At 33.7% G+C, this 17,900-nt stretch overlaps 2 protein-coding genes across 3 annotated transcripts; both read left to right on the top strand.

Moving 5' to 3' along the window:
- The first annotated feature begins 446 nt into the window (after positions 1–446).
- On the top strand, positions 447–3,162 carry LOC107186818 (maternal B9.10 protein-like). Of its 2 annotated transcripts, none has more exons than XM_015574769.1 (3): positions 447–545; positions 1,816–2,517; positions 2,630–3,162. In XM_015574769.1, exons 2-3 carry the CDS (start codon positions 2,071–2,073, stop codon positions 2,978–2,980), a joined length of 798 nt encoding a protein of 265 aa, XP_015430255.1. In that variant the 5' UTR covers positions 447–545; positions 1,816–2,070; the 3' UTR covers positions 2,981–3,162. The 2 variants fall into 2 exon arrangements, with proteins under 2 accessions (XP_015430255.1, XP_015430247.1); XM_015574761.1 differs by having other exon boundaries at positions 447–540.
- An 8,092-nt stretch (positions 3,163–11,254) lies between these two features.
- On the top strand, positions 11,255–14,849 carry LOC107186523. The gene is made up of 4 exons (XM_015574415.1): positions 11,255–11,608; positions 11,853–12,245; positions 12,323–12,406; positions 12,476–14,849. Exons 1-4 carry the CDS (start codon positions 11,591–11,593, stop codon positions 14,552–14,554), a joined length of 2,574 nt encoding a protein of 857 aa, XP_015429901.1. The 5' UTR covers positions 11,255–11,590; the 3' UTR covers positions 14,555–14,849.
- Positions 14,850–17,900: the final 3,051 nt, after the last annotated feature.

Consider the following 17,900-nt stretch of genomic DNA (forward strand, 5'->3'; position numbering starts at 1 on the left):
GGCGAGAAGTAAGCAAAAAATTAAGTTTTGCTAAACTGAAAAATGTTTGAATATTGACGATGTAGCATTGTCTAGAATTACCATTTTTAACGCAATTCTGATATGTCAATTATATTGAATATTATTAATTGAAAGTAAAACTGTTTTTCTATAGAAAAAATTAATCTTAATTGTTCAAAATTAGTAGGGACATACTCTATTAGATTTAAACGAAAGATGAAAAATCTGTATTCCGATTTACTACTTTAATATATTTTTCAAGTGATGTTAACGTTATTTGAAATATTTATCAAAATTCTGTCAAATTAAAACGACACAAATTTATCAGTATTGTAATAAATTACTTAATAATGAATGCTTCATTATGTTTTATCTTCGTTCAAAAAATTCCGTATAAAAAGCGCTGATGGATATCTATATTTTTCGGCATACTTCATGGACATTGATGCAACGTAACACGTGTTGGGTCGAGTACGTTTATTTAAAGAGAGAGAAGACGTAGTAGTTTCACCAGAAACACGGAATTTTCGTCACTGATTCGTAAGGTCAATTTAATATTAGTACTAAATATTTAAATATATCGAATGAGAATACAAGTTTCAACAGGAGTGAAACATCATGATAAATAAATAATCACCAGGAGGCCAAGTTGTGGTATTTCAGGAACAATCGCTCACGGCACGACCTGGTACGAGAAGAATGAGCTGGCATAATTCGTTGCGCTCATTATTTTATTGCAATTCTTTCTCAATATTTCACGTATATCGTAATGGTGCCGTTTGCTTTGTTTCTGATTACTGATTACTTCGATCGCAATGCAAATTATAAATCTTGTTTGTCGACACGATTTACCTAACCTACGTTATTATGGTTTATAACCTAATTAATCCCCATAACATATTGTTATCCAATTCCATTGCGAAATGAAATCAAATATTTTACGTGTGTGAATATACATTAATAACAAAATGCAACAAATCGTGTATCGTGATACTGTCGAATTTGCCTTTTTGAATTTTTACATCAGTTTAAGTATTAAAGAAACAAACAAATAAGGTACTTACAGTTGTAGGTATGGATGTATAGATTATATAGTTGATTGAAGATTATTTAATTATTAGAATGTACTTTTATTGGAGTTAATGACTTTATTTTTAGACTATTCATTTATAATCCATTTATAACATGCATGATTGTAACATAATACATGTGTATATATATACACATAATATAATAATGATAAAGTATAATGAGGTATTAATTTTAATTAGGATTTTATAAAGGCCTTAACAGAATAAATCAATTGTCGATAAATCAATCTGTCTGATTTTAGTTTTTATAAATTAGTCCATAAAAATCTATATTTGTGTAAACATTTGCAGTTTAGTCATTATAAATAAAATATAGTAAATTTTCGATTAATGCTCGAAACTCGGGACCGCTTTCGAATTGTTATCGTAGAGGGACACAATTTTCGGACCTTATAAATTTCACGCAGAACCTCCGTAGTTCACAACAAGACCAAAAATAAAAAAGTTTCATCACAGCATTATTGTTGTCTCACCGATACGCAGGATTTTAATCTTGTGTTGCCTCCCACTTTTAGCCGTCGGTTCGTGAAAAGGAAACCGCTGGAATGTATAGTATTCCTTGCTTGACTGGTTCCAAAAGGTACCCCCCCACAGTAGTGAGATTGATAAAGCAGAAGCATTCAATGTAATGATCGTTCCGAGCATTTATCGAGGATTTACTGTATATGGAAATTGATTTGTAAATGAATGATTTTTTAACAATGATCTTTTCATGTTATTCCAGACGAGAATAATAGACAATTGGTACAAATAGTATATACCAAAGAGGAAGGAAGACAGTACAACAAAGATTGATTTGCAATAAAAGAAACACCACCATAGATCATAAAAGATTCAAGCATTGCTTCGGCACAGAAGGGCTCTATGTGCTCCACATCAGTTTCAGCGAATGGTATTTTAGTTTTCAAAAATATTGTATCACGGCATCAAAGGAGGAACTCATCCAGAAATTATAAGTTTGGCATACGTCAGAGGCAACATGCGCAACGAGATTACTGCAGCAGTACTGTTCTTAGTACAGCTGATAGAAAAAAACGAAAAATTTAGTCCTGATCAATTGGAGTGTTTCAAAAGACGTTTAGTCGAGTTATTAACTGAACGTTTTAAAAACCATTGGTTTCCTGATAAACCATTTAAAGGTCAAGGTTACCGTTGTATTCGCGTCAATGGCCATAATCGGAGGGATGCAACTTTGGAGAGTGCTGCTAATGCTGCTGGAGTCAAATATGAAGATCTTTCCTTACCAGTAGAATTAACACTTTGGGTTGATCCTAATGAAGTTTGCTGCCGATTCGGGGAAAGTAAAGGATCCTATTGCACATTGGCATCTTTTGACGACAAAGAAAATACTGTACCAATTTTCCAAGGAAGCAACGGAAGATTAGAAAAGGAAAACAAACAATCTGAGGGGCAGACTAAGATACAGGTTGATATCAATTTCTGTATACGTACTTATATAAAATAACTCTGTCTTAGACAATAACACAAATTGTTTAAGAAAATAGTATAAAACATTATACCTTATTTTTTTTTTACAGAAATCCCCTCTGACTATTAATACAGAACAACAAAAATCAAAACCACTAAGCTCTGCTAATCAAAATCACCAGCATAGTAATAATGGTACAGGTAGGAGACGTAATTTGAATAGCCCCAGGCTACACCTTAACAGAAATCGTTCGTGGTTTGGTCACTCCTTCAGTATGGGATATGGTCCTCATCCAATAAGTCAACCATGGTATAACATTATGCCTCCTCACTTTTTGGGTGGTCCATCTCCACCTTCTTTCATGGGTCATAGAGGAAACAAATGGATCCATCCACCCTCCTATCCAACAGGACCTGCCCGTTTTCACCATTGGTCTCCCAAAGCTGCTCTTAAAGTATAAACAAGCCCTCCTTATGAAAGTAGTTAAGAAATCTGTTCCTTCGTATAAAAAGGAAAGATATGAAATTGTTTTGTCAATTCAGAAATTTTATATTTCAGTCTAAATATATACAACATTTATACCAATATCGAAAAAAAAATAACATTCTTTAGATTGTATTCTTTAAAAGAAGAAATTAAATACGCGCATTTTTATATTAGGAACAGGTTTGTTAATGTTTCAGTGACAAAAGTTATCCATTTTGTAATTACAAATGACCTTGTTCGAATTACGACTAAGGCTTACGATTTTTTATGACGAGAAATGTTGCATTATTACATGTTATATATACATAATTAATTGAATGATAGATGTTTAATTCCGGATGCAAGGTTGCTTGTAAAACATTAGATTAGTGAGAATTTAACTAGAATGAATTAAGTCATTGATGTTTAAGACATAAAAACGAATGTCATATCAATTGTGACACTTTTCTGATTAATCCTCATGAAAAGGATTTAACTAATCATATGTCGTATATACTTCAAAAGGGAGCAGTATTGATTTCAAGCGGGTTTCCAAAATTAGATACAACTATTCATTAAATTGTACGTATTGAATTTTAATGCCTTTGTAGGCGATCTCAGTTCATTAGTAAATATTTCATATATCAAATTCTGTCATGTAATAGAAAGAAAGAGTTTAGAATAACTTTTCTTTGATGTGTATATAAAATGTATTCATAATCATTAGAGCTTCAAAGATTACTTTATTTTTCAGTATTGTTATAGTGTTTGAAAGGGGATACGAAATTTTAGTCGTATTATCTTCAAATTTGTTGATAAAGTGGTGTTCTACAACAGTGTTGAGAAACCGTGTAAACTTTGAAGTTCTAGTAACAGTGATTTGAGGATGATCATCGACAAGTTTAAATCAGTAACTTTATCTTTTACTGTATATGTGTATTATGATAATGCGTTAACGATTAGAAAAAGAAAACGATACCTTATTTAATTTCACAGGTTTGTGGTGCAGAGAAATTTCTGTTATCTTTGCTTCAAAAAGCACACCATACCTGTTGCATAAACATACTGCCTCCAAAGAGATTCTATTGATAATCAGTTATACTAGAGCATTACAAAAATGTGCATGGATTTCATGGTTAATCTGCAGTTACAAAATATTGAATCATTATTTTAATTATGCTCAACCTGAAGATAAATTGAGTCTATGTTTTTAAGTAAAAACTAATAAAACTTAGTATTTAAGAATATATGTATATCATTGATGTTGGTAGATCAGTGGAGTTGAAACTTTAATTCTACACGTACTAATGCTAATGTCATGTACATTCAATTTTGTATATTGTAGACAATTTATAACACTATAGTAATTTATATTTACTTCAACTGTATTTCCTGTTGCTTTGTTAACAATACACATATGCGCCTTCTCTATATTCAGGAGTATCTGTGGAAGGACTCAGAAATCAAGTAATACGAGTTCAACTTCTTAATTGCCATTTTATGCAGTATTCTGAGCGATACATGTTAATTTTTTTAGTATTTTCATACATCATTATGTATCTTTAATTTGTCTCCAAAAATATGCTTTGCAAATATGTATACTGCAAGCAAGAGTAAAAACCAAACATTTCTTGATTGTATATTTAAGTAATGCGTGATCTCTGGTTTTTGAGCCATTCATACATGATGCCTGAATGTTTTAGTATTGTTAGTGCCTAAAATGTGCAATTTCTTTAATGTATATTGTAACAGAATTTGCTGATAAAAGTAGCTGTCACTTTTATTCACGAGTACATAATGTGAAAGTTACTTTTAAGAATTACGTTTATACAAGTATAATGATTAATTGGCGCAGAATATTAATTCTGATCAAAAGTGTGAAAAGTTCAATACATGCAATATATTTTAATGATATAATTAACGTATATGGTTAAAATCTTTTAAGAAATATTAATTCTTATTTTAAAGCACTAAAGACTTAATAGTATCGTGAAAAATTCAAACTCAATGATATAAGTGTTACCATCTGTTATATATATATATATATGAAATGTGAGTTTAGTAAGCTCTGACAAAAATGTGACTATTGTTGTAACTATAAACACTTAGTGTTCTTAGGTGAATTTCTAAAAGTATAATCAGATACAACATAAATATTATTGAATAGACTGTACTAGAAAAGATTTTAATCAAATATGTAGTATAAATTTTGCAATTTTCATGTTTCACATTTAGCATTGTTTAATATATGCATGAAATTTGTTCTATTATAGGTAATTTTTGTGTTCAATTTGTTAAAACACATTCAGGAAGAGTCATTTTGTTGTTATGAAGGATATGAAAATTCTATATGAATATAGATATTATAATGTATATGTAGAGTTAAGCAATGTTGCATTCGGACCTATTCTTTTATTAATATATACATAGTATATATATAATGCTCAACATTTGAAATGTTCCAAACTTTTTAATTGTGTTCATGTGTAAAGGAAAGAAAAGAAACTTTACAACTCATACAATAACATTTTCAAGTTATAAATGTTCAGAAAGAATTTTTTTATAAGGAACCTATTATATTCGAGTAACATGTGATAAAATATGTAGTATTCAACAAACATCAGCGTACTTGACAAAAAAAGGTACATAAATTTCAGGCAGAAATATAGTCTCTTTTATATAAAATGTTCTTTTATATTTGTAACTTCTTAAGTACATGCTAGTTAGATACTGAATTATATAAGTAGATATAGTGTATTGGCAGCAAAGTATTGAAGATCTTTTTATTTTCTTTTTAAACATGCAAAAATACCGAAAAGGAAATTTTAGATTTCAAATTAAAAACCTATACTTTTTTTATACGACCAACCTCTATTTAAAATTTTAAGACTTCTTAATTGTATATTCTCTTATCAAGTAAGACTGTACTTTATAATCGTATAAAACCAAACTTTAAAAAAGGAAGCAAATTTGATATTAAGAGTTAACTTCATAGATTGTCTTAATGTTTGGATCATTTCGATTGTAGGGTAAGGCACTATATAAACGTATACATATATTCTACCACTGCTGTGTCATATGTTATAAGAATATTTCTTGCATAGCTATGCAATAATGACTATAATCCTGTTCTACAACCATACTGATCTTTGCATTTTTTCATAACTTCAAATATATATTTCTGTTTAGTACTTTGTTTCGTGTTATCCAATAAAAGATATATTACACATTCAAGCAAAATATTTACGGATCATTAATTGTATGACCTCCACTTCTTACATTAGAATCAAAATTTATAAACTATGTAGTAAGATAATTATGAGTCAAAAGTTAAGACACAGTAGAATGATTCATAGTTGTACTAAAAATTTAAGAAAGTATAAGAAAACCATGTTATTAATAGATTGCAAATCAATGATTTTATTTTCATTTTCAATATACTTGTACAAGTAGTTTGTTACAAAAGTAACTTGTATATTCTTTATTTTAGAAATTCTATTATTATGAATAGGTGCAAATGTTGTAATGAAACTACATTGTACATGTGAAAATTTTACGTTTGACTGTAATTTTGTATATATTTTTGTGAATTGTCTGAAAAAGAAACAATATGTTCTTTTGTTGTTCAGTTGTTTAAATTTTTATGAGAAGTATTGCGTTCAGATGCAAAACAAACGGTAATTTCATAATACATCCACATTAAGTTACGATTTATGTTCATTTTAATTTCAAATCATTGAATGCATTTCTTACAAACGAAACACGAACTTGTAAACGAAACTATTTTCCAAGTATTAAATACACATTTATCAGGTCACCATTATTGTTATATTTAACATCATTAACAATTTTATGAATACAAGCATTTTATGTATGGGGTATAACAAATACTTAATAAATACTTCAGCAAATTAAGTTTCCCTCGTCTTTCTTCGAGTTAGTTTCCCTTCAAATTTCATATAAGTTCAGCTTTAAACAATAAACAACATAAATATTAATTTTTGTGTAAATGTGACAGATGACAGACATACTTTCATATTTACACTACACGACAAAATGATAGGATATCCCTACATTTTTAGTGTTTCTGAAAAGTAGTGCAATATATGTATAAAAATTCTGTACACATCTGTATAAAAACTACTTCCTTAGTATGTAACATTAAAAATAGTCAACCCCTGTTTACATAGTTTTATAAGAACTTGAAATATTTATGCGAAAATCGGGTGTGATAAAATGATAGGAGATATATAACAGATATAAGAATTTTATTTAAAAAAAATTTTTTTTATATCTTGCCTTACATTTGTATATTTGTAACAGATAAATTCAGAATAGATGTAGTTTCATAAAGAGTTTTTCAAATCTATCTTTTGGCCGGCGGCTTATAATTTCCCTTGCGGGAATGCCTTACTGTAATGAGCCATCTCGTAGCCGCGGGTTTCCGGGAATTGGGTGACGTCACGGCATGCGAGCGAGAGCGGTAGAACGAGCCGCGGTATCGATGCTCTCTGTCGGTGTTGACGCGTGCCGAAGAATTTCGGTGGTCTATGGGGGCAGGTGTGCGAGCGAGAGAGTACGGGAGAGCGTGCCGCGGTATCGGTGCTCTCCGTCGGTCCAACGCGCTAGTGACGTTGCGTCACACAGTTTATTGACCTAGCCGTGTACGCTGTGTATCATGGCTGTACATGGCCGTACCATCTGGTGTTTGGGTCGTTCAAGGAGGAAGGTCGTTCAAGCCGGCAAAAACAATTCAACAGGAACAAACCTGCGTACGCCCAATACATAACAGCGTTAGCTTCCTCACTTTCTCGTGAGCCGTCGCGGAGGGTGGGCGCGCGTCTCATACTCGTCCTTTCTCTTGTTACTGACCCATTGTTTGTTGCAGGCATTCGACAACCATCAATTTATTTACTGTGCATAATTGTTGTGTCCCCCCTCTTGTTACTAATACCTTGTATGTTACAGATGTTCGAGAACCATTGGCTTCGATATTTATCTTCTTATGTACTGTGATTCATTTACTGTGATTTATTTACTGTGATTTCTATACTGTGATTTATTTACTGTGCATATTATTAATCTATTTACTGTGCATATTGTTGTGTCCCCTCTCTTGTTACTAATCCCTTGTATGTTACAGATGTTCGAGAACCATTGGCTTCGATATTTATCTTCTTATGTACTGTGATTTATTTACTGTGATTTATTTACTGTGCATATTATGTATTCTATGTGTATTGTATAATGAAAAATATTTTTCCAAACAGTTATTCCATCGAAAGAAGACATCGATCAACGTCTACATCTTCAAAGCGTGCGTCTACCACTGCGTTAAGTTACTGTAAGTTAAACTTAAATCATAATTCGATATTCATTGTTATATTCATATTCATCATCACATCTATTGTTATTAATTTTAGTCTATCTATTAATAGACTTCAATTGTGATCAGCCATTGTGCATACCAAGTTATTATTAATTCATTTTGCTCGTTGATTTCTCTACACAGACTTGGGGTATGGGCAGTGGGTCTGTACCTATTATGGTACGGGCAGTGGGCCTGTGCACTAAGACTGTTTGCCGATCCCTCTGGTTTCTATTGAGAAGCCAGATATCGGACGTGTTTAGTCTTTGCCTGGTAAGTAGGATTTGGAGTAAAGGCTCGTGCGCGCCTGGGTACAACGTACCCGCCTACGGAGTAGTCGGGAGTCTGCTCCGTAAAAGGACTCTGTTTTACAGGGGATCTCGCTTGCACTACCATACTTGGTCATGACCTGTGCTCGGGTCTGGTACGTAGGTGACCAGCCCAAAGGGCCTGGAAAGTGAGAGATGGATTCGGGTTTGCGAGGTTGCGCCCGTCTTTCCTATTTTCTTAAACCAGGTTCTGGCGACAACACTTTCATCGCGATACTTGTTCATACTGTAGTTTAACGTGGTTCATCGTAGAATTAATTTTTGGCTTGGTATATTAGGTGCGTAAACGAAATGATCGATGGAACTTTTTCCATTCCGTCTATCTCTTTCGTTTGAGTATTAGCGACTACATTGCGTTAAATTTGTTATTTCGTATTACTAGCATTAATTCGTATTAATTAGAATATTAAGATAATATTAGTTCTAAGCTGAAGAACGAAGACAACCGACGAGGGAACTTAGTTTTTTATAGGTTTAGGCTCAAGAAAGAAGTCATCCGCCGAGGGATTTTAGTACCGATAGTATTACATAGTTAAGATTTAAGTTATTTATAAGGTTTATTGTGAAAGGTGGGTAGATGTAGAACTTGTGATTCCATCTACCTGCCTTGGGCCTCCACTCGCAGCAACCTCCTCGTGGTGAGGCCTGGGCAATCGGTATTATCATCGGTAAAGTACTGTAAACTGATGACAATATCGAGCTAATGGCTGCGAACTTCGAATCTATCTCATAAAACCACGTTCTATATTACATCGAACTAGGATTATTTTAGAAATCGATATGAGATTCAAAGTGTAAAAATGTCTAGTACTTTGAATGTTTTAGAAAAGTATTCGAGATAAAGATGTATGGAACTACTGAAAATTACTTTAGATTCCTTTTCCTTATTCTGTAAATTCTTTGATTGGAATATGAATGTTGCTGGAAGTATGAACATTTTCACAGGACAATGATATAAATGGAACTTTAAAACTTTTTTAAGTGTTACAGTGATATTTCGTTATATGTTCCATAATGTCAATAATATTGATTTTCCCGCAACATCCATAATTATTACAAATGTCAATATAACAAAATATCTTTTATGCGATGTTTGTGGCGTAATAAAAATCTGTGTTTCGATTACGTTTTTGATACGTATTACTCACTTATATGTAATAATATAGAATAAAAATATACTGTTAGTCCGATATTTGAAAATATACATGCGTTCGTTGTCACTGTTAAACTGTTGTAATAACAATGGAATAATAAAATAATTTACTCAAATGTACATAATAATACATATACATATTCATAAAAACAATATTAAACGCAATAACTTTTTTGCACACGAAAAAAAACCAATAGGTCCGTCGGGACTCGATCCCAAGACTCCTTTCTTATACGTCTACTTTACAGCGAACGACGGAAGAGAATCCGTTCACGACCATGGTCCCTTCGATGATTTTCTGTAGAAGTTAGACTAGTTGAGCTCGAATGAATTTAACGCAGTTCACAAATTCACCGTTCTCATAACGTAGAGGGCAGCAGAAAATTCCTGACTTTTTACACTATCGGTATTTCAGAACATGAGACACGAAGTCCCATAAGATGATAGGTCTATCCTATACCTAGTCGGTGATAACAGTCAGTAAGTGTGGAACACTTACCTCCCTCGATAACTGTCGCGATCCGGACTCGACAATGTGACAGTTAACCGGGTATTACTGTATTTAGTATGACAATCCATCTGTCGCATCAAGTGTGAATCTCTTATGATCCGTAAATGGTATCTCTCTCCGTTTCTTCTACCATCTAATGTGTCCCCAAACAAACACCATTACATTTCTTTGTTGAGTAAAAAGCCGTCTTTAAAGCTTCTTGCGTTCAATATTTTCATATTGTTGTAGAATGTGTTGTATATTCCTTACGTTTGTATTATAGATATTCCAAGATATTCCTGCCCAGTTTGCAATTTGACGTGATGTCAGGGTACACTGAGATCTAATTCTTAATTTTGCCCGTACACCACGATCACTCACAGCGTGAAATCGACTTTTACTTTTTTTTTCCGTGATTTTCAGGATTTTAACAAAGTTTTGCAATAACATTCCGGCTTCCCTCTACGAGTTTGGATACCTTGCAGATACTTGCACCTTCCTTTCTTAAGTTTAAAATCATTTCCCTCTCAGTTTCATTCAATTGCGTGCCACGGCCCATTCCAAGATATATACGCTAATATTCTAAGATCACTGACTTAAGTATTTTTGACTCAAAGTAATTATTATTGCAAAATAAATAGTTTAGACATAATTGAAACTTAATCTCACAACGAGCACTTAGTAACTGACTTGTATATTATTACTATTACTGTCCTATCATTTTGTCACGGAGTGTACGTCCAATAAGAGGAACGATCGTTTTCCCGAGTGATTCTATTGGTCGCACTTGAGTGTTGTATTAAGTACAATTTCCATTACTAAAAATTTATTTTCAAGATTTTTTTCGTTCGATTATTATTTTTTTCTGCGTGTGGATTTGTGACACATCGTATAAAATCATGAAAGTAACACATTACGGCCACGACAGCTGCTAAGAAACGTCATCGATACAAGCTGAACGTCGACGATCAAGTGATCAAGTGTACTCGGAAGAGTCAGATGTGTGGTAAACGGCAGGAAAAGTCGCGATCTGTCGTTTTGTAGCTTCTTATCGTACACGTTTCGAAGTTTTTATCAGATACATTTATCGCATACATTGTTTTCGTTGCTGACGATCTTCTGAGACATTAATTCGCGCCGAGACGTGCACCAACTGTCCGTATTTCTGCACAAAACCAACGACAGGGTTATGAGGCTCAAATTTCGAAGTCTCGCTATTAGTCAATATTTTTTCAGTGTTTATAATATACTTTCTGGACTATACGATGGCTGAGAAATGTAAGGTACGTACATCGGTGATAAATTAGCGCCACGTGGACGTAGAGATTGCACTTTTATAAAACATTAAAACAAAAAAAAATGAAAAATAAAAAGAATGGTAGTGTCAGAACAATATAATTTAAACAGAATATTAATGATGCTAAGCTTATTCTGACATTTCATTAATGTTATTGTTTTTTAAATAGTTCCAAATTTTGTTATCCACCATATGTGAATGTTATTGAATGCAACATACTTTTGTTATAGGAATGTGGGTGTAAATGTGCAAATTGCACTCAGATTGATCAACACTGTGACATGCATCTGCATGCAGAAATAGAGAACTTACGGCAACACCTAATGGAAAGGGATAATCACATTGCAACAATGGAGACACAATTCTTGAATGAAGCCGATAAGTTTCCAAATGGAGAATTGGCATCAATGAAAGAGGAGCTTTTAATCTGGGAGGAGAAATATTCCAGGCTATACGAGGCTCACAAACGTATTCAAAAAGTAAATCAAAATCTCGAGGATAAATTGTTGAGGATTGTAGATAAATGTGAAACAGAGAAAAGTGCATTTACCAAGGATATTGCAACTTTGTCCCACAGATTAGCAGATGCAAATTATACCATACACAGATTAACTCAAGATAATGTATGCTTAAATATTGATAATTGTTTTTAGTTGAAAGTATAGACATACTTGCTTCATGAATAATATACTTGTTTTAGGAAAAGTACAGAAATGATGTGAATCTAGCAATACAACTTCTTCAGTGTAAACCTTCAAATTTTGTTGGTCATAAATATGATTCTGTAAGTGATTTACATGTACGTGATTTTGATACTATGTAAACGAATTTTATAATAATATTTATTTTTCAGCTACCTTCTGAAGTACAAGCCAAAGTTAGAACATATGTTGCACAAAAGAAACGTTCAAACGATAATCCTCCAGATGTTAAAAGTATTACAGTACCAATTTCAACATTTCCTCCAACAGCAATGGTATACAATGTAACTAAACCAGCAGTGGAGAAAAATAGCGATGATGATAGTGATGAATCGAAGCCTCCAGTAGACGTTGTGTCAGCTGCAATAATGGCTAAAGTGTTAGAAGACCGTGAGAAAGAAAGGATATTCACAAAACACTGTGATACGTGCACTTGTCACAGGAGTATTCTGATGATAGATGCAGAAACTCAAACTACCGTGCAAGACGTTTTTTCTTGCAATGATTGTGCTATGAGGTATGCACAAAACGTAGAGAAAAATGCTGAAAAAAATTGCCAAACTAAAGAAAGTCAAAATTCTAATTTACATATAGCTTACCACGAGGTAAATGAAAACATTAGTATTAGTAAAATGCAATATCAAAGTAACTGTACAAAGAATACTAGTTGTCAACATTTAAGCACAAAAGATAAATTTCTAAATAGAAATGGTAAACTAGAAAGCGTAAAGGAAGATGGTCGCGCGAGCGTTATTACAAAAGCTTCGTTAAATAAAAAGAACTCAATCCGTCGAAACGATTTGCAAATTCAAAATGTTTTGCAAAGTCAGAGCGAAAATACGTCTAAACAGATGCCTCAAAAACTCGGTGAATCGTGTACCAGTAGCAAACCGAATTTTGAGAAAGGAAAATCGATGAAACCATACAAAAAGTGCGAGTCTCAAATCGACGGTAAAATCAATTCAAATTGTTGGAACAAATTGGACAAGAAATCCTCTAATCATAGTCATATAGTTCCTGAAAAACATAACAGTTATTTTGATGGGAAAAAACAGAGCCACGTTGATATTATTAATGATAGATTGTGGAAGAATGAGTGGACGAAATTAAAGTCTCAGGCGGACAAAAAGGATAATAAAAACACGGAAAAAGTCAGCAGTCATACCGAAATTGATATTATTAATGACAGAGTCTGGAAAAATGATCGATCACCGCAAAAAACGCATCAGTCAACGCAATTGACGTTAATAGAAGTAAAGAATATTGATAACAATTCAAACCAAAATGACTCTGGACAGATGGAAGTGGCCACTAGTCCCAGTTTCAGTAGCGATAGTATAGTAATTTCAACTTCTGATCCTTCTAGCAGTTCCAGTGACGTTGTTCAGTCCCTTGGCGGGAAAAATTTGCATAATATCGGCAATTCGAAACCCGGTAGCCAAAATCGAATAACTGGTCCAAGGAATTGTCTCGTGAGAGTCACCCCTGGATCCAAAAATATTCTTCTAGATAATGCTGGACATTATAAAACTGTATTATACACTAGCGGAAGTAACAAGTCAAACACTGCTTTAGTTCATTCAAAGAAATTATCTCGATCCGGCTCCGAGAGATCAATTTCCACCAGTAGCGAGGAAAGCTCACCAATGTTGCTCCATGACAATAATCAGTTACAAAGAGTAGCCGAATGGGTTCAGTCATCAGTGCACATGGATAATTCTGTGTTAAATTACACGAAATTAAAGTCTAATGAGAATATAATTGGTAAGAGTCCTTCGTTAATGTATTTAAACGAGTCTCAAACGAAGTCAAAGCTGCTTGAAGATACGCGAAGGTTATATGAAAATATTCAAGAAAATAAACATGAAGATCTAGTGACAGATGTACAAGATTTTGGTAAAAAGAGTTTAACAAATGATGTAAATCATTTTTCGCCATGTTTAACTAACATAGAACCGGAGAAAGAGAAAGATTTGATAACATTCGACGTTTCGAACGAGGAGGAAAAAGTTGTGCCGAAGATTTCCAATCAAATGGACAGTGTTGATTTCGATTACGAGGTTAAGATTACTAAAGAGATGGAAGAAACTTACTTAAAGCTTGCAGCAAGCTTAGATCCTGTCGCGTTGAGCTTGTCGAGCGTGGACAGTGCGGACTTGACGATCGAAAAGTACAGGAAAGATCACAAACGATTTCAGAGGAGCCACGATAAGGCGGGATCAAAAGTATGAAGTGTCTCGCCAGAAATATTTCCAGATGATTATTATTACTATCTCAGCAGGGAGTTCCTTTAAAAATAACAGAGCGTTATTTTTTGTAACTAAATGAAACTAAGGCTGTACCAAGATCAGTAGCTTAGGGAAAAAACATTCTATACACCACTGCAGACATAGGATTATATTTATTTAATTCGTATAGTTGATATTAGCAGCTTTATTGCGTGATGAATTTGTACACAGCAGTCACAGGATATTGCCGATATGTAATTATTTAGTAACCAATTCAGTCGATTATTGTATAGTTAACGCGCCTAAATTTAAATGAAATGATCGTGCGATTTATGAAAATATTTATTAAACTCGCAAAAAAAAAAAAAGAAAAGAAAGAAGAAACATCAAGTTACTTTGCAAAAGAAACAATGAAATGTTGGTATTGTCGTTTCATTTCAATTTTTTGATTCTCTACAGTTTTGTATAGAGTCATTCTATATCGGAAAATAGCCCAGTTAAATTAGATGACGAGACTTTTATTCTTGTTACTGCGATTAAATATTATAGAACGAATTGCGTTCGTACGTATTGAAACGTGACAATATTTAAGAATTCGTTGTCGGATTTAAAGAACTATGTTCGCATGCTGGGATACAGCCGCGTGTGCCACTTCCAATAGTTAAAGTTACATCGTAAAATGGTGGTTTGCGTTGCAGAGAACGAGATCATTCGAACTGGTTTGACACGGGGAACGCTGATGGGATCGTGTCGCGGTAGCGTTCCACGCGTGAAATTCAAACTTATTTAACGATTCCAGATTTAATCTAAATATTAGGGTATACACACGTGAGGCAAGAACGTTTTAAAGGACTTCGTTGCGTGTCCGCATGAAGAACATTGAGGATCACTCTAGTTCTCGACAGTGAAAGCGTACAATAAAAATTTATTTCGCGGAAAGATTATTATCTCTGTTAAGCAATAACCACGGTACCAAAGTTGAAAGCTCTTGTTGCAAATATCACCGCGTTTAATACTTATTTAATGATCCGCTAAAACTAATCTATCATAGAATTAATTCCCGTCCCTTTTCATTTGCATTTACCCCTTCGATTAAGCACCTGCGATCTGTATGAAACTTATTACTATAACAAACAAAAGAAAAGAATTGCTGTACTTTAGCTACAAGCAAGATTGTAGAAACAGCAAGGAGTTAATTACTTTATTATAAATCTCCAGAAAACATATTTTTTAGCGAGAACAATTAAACTGTAGCGAGAAGATTCACTGTATACAATTAATCGAAGCAATACTCGATGCCCAATATGGCGGTTCTTTTTAATGCATTCGTGTTACGAAAGGGTTAAATAAGTTTGCTGATCCTGCAGTCTGTGCATCTTATCGAAATTCCTCTGACAATTCGATGTGTGTGCCGATGGATGTTGCATAACATTGCCTCCCCCCCCCCATTTTTGGGCCCCTGTGAAACCGAAACCATCGCGTCACGTGGACCGTCGTGGCGACGACGGAACCGAGACGTGTATGTTCGGTGGGAATTAATTAAACGTAATCAATCGTATCGGGGATAATATTTGAGCCGTACATGTAAATACATATTATACATATACGCATTATACATACACAAAGATGAATAGCAGATCGTTCGTGGTACGAACCTATGTGGCGCGATGTTGTTACGTTAAAAACGTGGATATACAGTACGCGAGGATCGCGAACTTTTAGGCTGTTGACCTACATTTGAAAACAAGAAAGAAAGCCGCAAAACTGTAACTCGGACGAGTCGACGCTGTTTCTCAATCTCGAAATCTACATATTTGATTTCTGCAGCGCCTGTCGAATATAACCCGCTCTAAATTAATGGTCATCGTGCAAAGATCTGTACCGAGTTATTGGTATGCTGATTGCAAGTTATATGAAATTGAACGGAGTGTAAAAGAATGTTTGTCATGGATTCACGATTCGTACGAAATTTCGAATCTCTATTTCCTTTTTTCGTTGAATTCCAAAGCGACACACTTCGGGGAGTGTGAAAATACCATGACAAATATAATTTTGCATGTAGAAAAACTTTGGAGCATGTATTCTCGTCACCTTCGATATCTTACGCGAAGGGACTAAAAATTACTAACTCGTGCAATTTCATGTCTTACAAGGAGTAATGTGTAAAAACATTTTAGTGATTCTTCGAAGAGATAGGGGAATAGATACCAAAATGAAACCAAATTGATGTGTTACAGCGCGAGTCCATCAAGCTTTATCGATTTCACGATATTACGAAGTGATCTCTCCCTGGAGTTTTCAGTTCGTTTCCGAAATAAGAAAACAGATGCGTCGGTACCAAACGGAACCGGAATAAAAAAAAAATGAACTGGATCTCTGGCTTTCTGAACTACCTCGTCACATTCCTTAGTCTTTGATAAAAAATAAAACAGAAAAGAACAGAAAAAGGAAAGGACCTTTGAGCAAGGACTAACTTGCCTGAATTTTCCCCGATTGCGGGATCGCTTCTACGTTAAGACGCATTGTAATCGTAGACGAGGTAATCGAACTGGATCGATCGTTTTGGACTCGATAGGAAATGATTACGCGTGCAACAGTTACCCATTTAACCCAAGTCAGGATGTGTACCATATGTAACGTGACGATGATTGTTATGTAAACTGTACATATACGACCGAATAAAATGTGTTTAAAAGAGGGAGGATTCAGTCTTGGTCTACTTAACTCTCGATTACCTATTTATTTATTTCAGAGACTAGCTGCTGGAACATAGTATAAGTAATATCAATTTGTCTATATACTGTGGAGTGGGTCTAACACGAAATCAGTTTAATAATATATGATTATTAGCAATTAGACCGTGGATGTTATGCATTTAAAGCCTACGGAGTTCTATGAAATACAATAAAAGGCAAACTTTTATCACAATCAATGAACTTTCTATTTTATTTTTAACCCAATAAGATACTTGACCCCTTAACTTACGATTCTTTTGACGACTGGCACCCTCAAGAATTACTTTTTTATGGCAAGTATAACATTTCCTCTTAAATCTGAAATGTTGAAGAAATTTAATTAAATTCAAAGGAAACGAATAATTTGCATGTTTATTAAATCTAGTTTGAAATTGTTATCACGTGTGTCTGATTCGATGTTATAAGGCAAGGGGTTAAGAAAGAAATCCTTACATCTGCTCTTGTTTATATGAATTTACAAAATATTATTTTACATAAAAATCGGCAATATATTAATAATCCATTACTTGGTTACTGAACTCGATTTAATGTAATTTTTGTGGGCTCGTTACCGCGTTACGTTGAATAAAAATCTGACTAACGTTCGCGTCGCT

The sequence above is a fragment of the Dufourea novaeangliae genome, unplaced genomic scaffold (genome assembly GCF_001272555.1).
Source record: "Dufourea novaeangliae isolate 0120121106 unplaced genomic scaffold, ASM127255v1 scaffold14, whole genome shotgun sequence".
In the NCBI taxonomy this organism is placed as follows: Eukaryota; Metazoa; Arthropoda; class Insecta; order Hymenoptera; family Halictidae; genus Dufourea; species Dufourea novaeangliae.

Coding starts and splice junctions, on each gene's coding strand:
- LOC107186818 (XM_015574769.1), top strand. CDS start 2,071: ATGCGCAACGAGATTACTGCAGCAGTACTGTTCTTAGTACAGCTGATA. Junction 2,518..2,629: donor AGGGGCAGACTAAGATACAG/GTTGATATCAAT, acceptor TTTTTTTTACAG/AAATCCCCTCTGACTATTAA.
- LOC107186523 (XM_015574415.1), top strand. Junction 12,246..12,322: donor ACAGATTAACTCAAGATAAT/GTATGCTTAAAT, acceptor TACTTGTTTTAG/GAAAAGTACAGAAATGATGT. Junction 12,407..12,475: donor TTGGTCATAAATATGATTCT/GTAAGTGATTTA, acceptor TTTATTTTTCAG/CTACCTTCTGAAGTACAAGC.